The 2,847-nt window shown below is 40.5% G+C and overlaps 1 protein-coding gene across 2 annotated transcripts in view; it reads right to left on the bottom strand.

Annotated features, from left to right (window-relative positions):
- slc6a22.1 (solute carrier family 6 member 22, tandem duplicate 1) overlaps nucleotides 1–2,598 on the bottom strand; it is a 34,309-nt gene extending 31,711 nt beyond the window's left edge. Inside the window, exon 1 of one of the 2 annotated variants that reach the window (XM_037534868.1) lies at nucleotides 2,469–2,598. In XM_037534868.1, the coding sequence (XP_037390765.1) occupies nucleotides 2,469–2,509 (41 nt within the window). In that variant the 5' untranslated portion in view covers nucleotides 2,510–2,598. The remainder of the gene's footprint in view (nucleotides 1–2,468) is intronic. The other variant, XM_037534869.1, reaches the window with a different exon arrangement.
- Nucleotides 2,599–2,847: the final 249 nt, after the last annotated feature.

The following is a 2,847-nucleotide window of genomic DNA, read 5'->3' as shown; positions in this document are numbered from 1 at the left end:
AAGTGGAGGAGTTCAAGTATCTCGGGGTCTTGTTCACGAGTGATGGTACAAGGGAGCGGGAGATTGACAGGCGGATTGGTGCTGGGTCAGCAGTGATGCGGGCTCTTTACCGGTCTGTTGTGGTAAAGAAAGAGCTGAGCCATAAGGCAAGGCTCTCGATTTACCGGTCGATCTACGTTCCCACCCTCACCTATGGTCATGAGCTTTGGGTAATGACCGAAAGAATAAGATCGCGAATACAAGCGGCCGAAATGAGTTTCCTCCGCAGGGTGTCTGGACTCTCCCTAAGAGATAGGGTGAGAAGTTCAGTCATCCGGGAAGGACTCGGAGTAGAGCCGCTGCTTCTTCACGTCGAGAGGAGCCAGCTGAGGTGGTTCGGGCATCTGGTTAGGATGCCTCCTGGACGCCTCCCTCGGGAGGTGTCACAGGCGAGTCCACCTGGGAGGAGACCCCGGGGAAGACCCAGGACACGCTGGCGCGACTATATCGCCCAGCTGGCCTGGGAGCGCCTCGGAATCCCCCTTGGAGAGCTGGTGGAAGTGGCTGGGGAAAGGGAGGTCTGGGCTTCATTGCTTAGGATGCTGACCCTGCGACCCGAACCCCGGACAAGCGGAAGATAATGGATGGATGGATGGATATATATACATACACATATATACACACACATATATATACACACATATATACACACACACACACATACATACATATATATATATATATATATATATATATATATATATATATATATGGGTCGCCAGTCCATCACAGGGCTATATATATATATATATATATATATATATATATATATATATATATATATATATATATATATATATATATATAAAATTTTGCTGTGAAACAACGCTGTTGTGGATGCAATGGGATTTTACTATAGCAAAACCTCAGTCTCAGCATGTAGATAAAAATGAAAGAAATCTAGCACAAAGCCATGTCACAAACGAGGGATGACCCATCCTGATCATAGAGATTTAATAAGGTAGAGTTTAGCACCAACCTTAATCCAACACACCTAATCCAGGTATTGAAGTTTTTCAGGGATATCTGAATATTAGAGCCAGGTGTTGGAACTGATATCTCCAGGACCAGCAGTATTGGGTCCCCCTACCCAAGACTAGCACTGGAGGTGAAAAAAGTCATATTGACAAATTCACTGCCTTTTGATTTGGCACTGTCATATGATGCCCCCTTTTCTGTAAAGTTTGTCAAATTCTTGTCCCGGTAGAGCTGTCCTAGTAAAATGTAAATTATGGTGATGTGCATATGCCAAGGAGAAACAAAAGCTCAGTAGTGGAATGAAGGGTAACATAGGCTTACGGAACAAGACCGTGAAGCATGAGCATAAAGCTGAAACATTTAATGTGGGCACATAGGCAGTTACAGCTGCAAAGTATGGACCAATGCCAAATTAATGCCAACATGCATGCTTTTAGAATGAAATTCAACAAACACATATGGAGGAATGTTGAGCCTCCACATACTTTTGATCATGTAGTGTACATTATTTCATCTGAAAATAGCATATATGTATACTTTTTGTGATAGCTATGGGCAGTAGACCAGTAAGAGTCAGAATGCAACTGATTCTCACATGGAAGCTGGTTGCCAACATCTGAAGATGAAGCGATCTTATGAACACTCTCTCGCTGAAAGTTCATGTTTTACCGCTTCTGCGTCTTTGCATTACATTTGTTGCAGCACATGGTTTGGTCACAAATCAAAGTGTACCTTAGTATAGTTCAAGAAGGAGGAATAAGGGGAAGGGGTTCCATTTAAGTGATACCTTGTCTAGCATTGTTTTATGGATGCCTGAGTGAGTTAGGCCATTATTGTACTTGTAGAAAATAATTCTGAGCATTTCTATGCATGTTGGATGCTGTTTTGTATAATGTGTGAGATGAGAAATGGATGAGCCCCACTTTGAACTCAGCCAGACTCTTACTTGTCACATATTACTTTTATGTTATAGTTATGGAAGCAGTAAGTTCACATATGACCACTGATTAATGTAGCTAGCAATACCACAATACCAGTATCTTCATGATCTGTGAATATATATAAATGTTATATGTTACTCATAAGTTCAGAGTGAACTTCCTCTGTTCTCTCTTGTGTGTGCAAGGAATTTGCTAGGTTGTAACAAATTAGCTACTCCTCAGGCCTTGGTTTTATCTTTGTTTCTTTAACTGAATTTTATTCCTGTATGTTAACATTCTATTAATTATTCAGATTACAGTTATGTGTAACCATTGTTTTACCATTGCACACATACACACACACACACACACATTCTATGTTTGCCTTATATTTACGCTGTTTGAACCCTTTAATTTCCCTCTGGAGATTAATAAAGTGTAATCTCTTATTGGTTAAATTTCAGGACTTAATCAGGCTGTAAACTGCAATTAGATTAGATAAATATTATATATAATAATATAAATACTCACTATGTTCCACGCTGGGTAACTGTGCAGCATCTATCAAACATCTTCACTGAGGATTCTTTCACAACAGCGACTTTGAAACCTGCTGGCTCGACTGCCGACCTGCAACTGGTAACTGTGATCCTGAGTCTGATGTTCTCCATCCAACTAGCACTGACTTTAAAACCCAGCTGGCAGACTTCACTATTAATGAGTCATCCATCCATCCATCTATCAATTTTCTAAGCCACTTCTCCGTACAATTAATGAGTCATGTTTTAATAAAAAGTCATGTCAAGCCAATTCTGTCTAAACCATAGTAAACTCTGCTCAGCAAATAAGGCTACACATTAAATAAAGCAAATCAATGATTAACGTTTCCAAACAGATGTACTGCATCATA

The sequence above is a fragment of the Pygocentrus nattereri genome, chromosome 26 (assembly GCF_015220715.1).
Source record: "Pygocentrus nattereri isolate fPygNat1 chromosome 26, fPygNat1.pri, whole genome shotgun sequence".
Classification (NCBI taxonomy): domain Eukaryota; kingdom Metazoa; phylum Chordata; class Actinopteri; order Characiformes; family Serrasalmidae; genus Pygocentrus; species Pygocentrus nattereri.
This window is presented reverse-complemented; position numbering and strand designations above follow the sequence as displayed.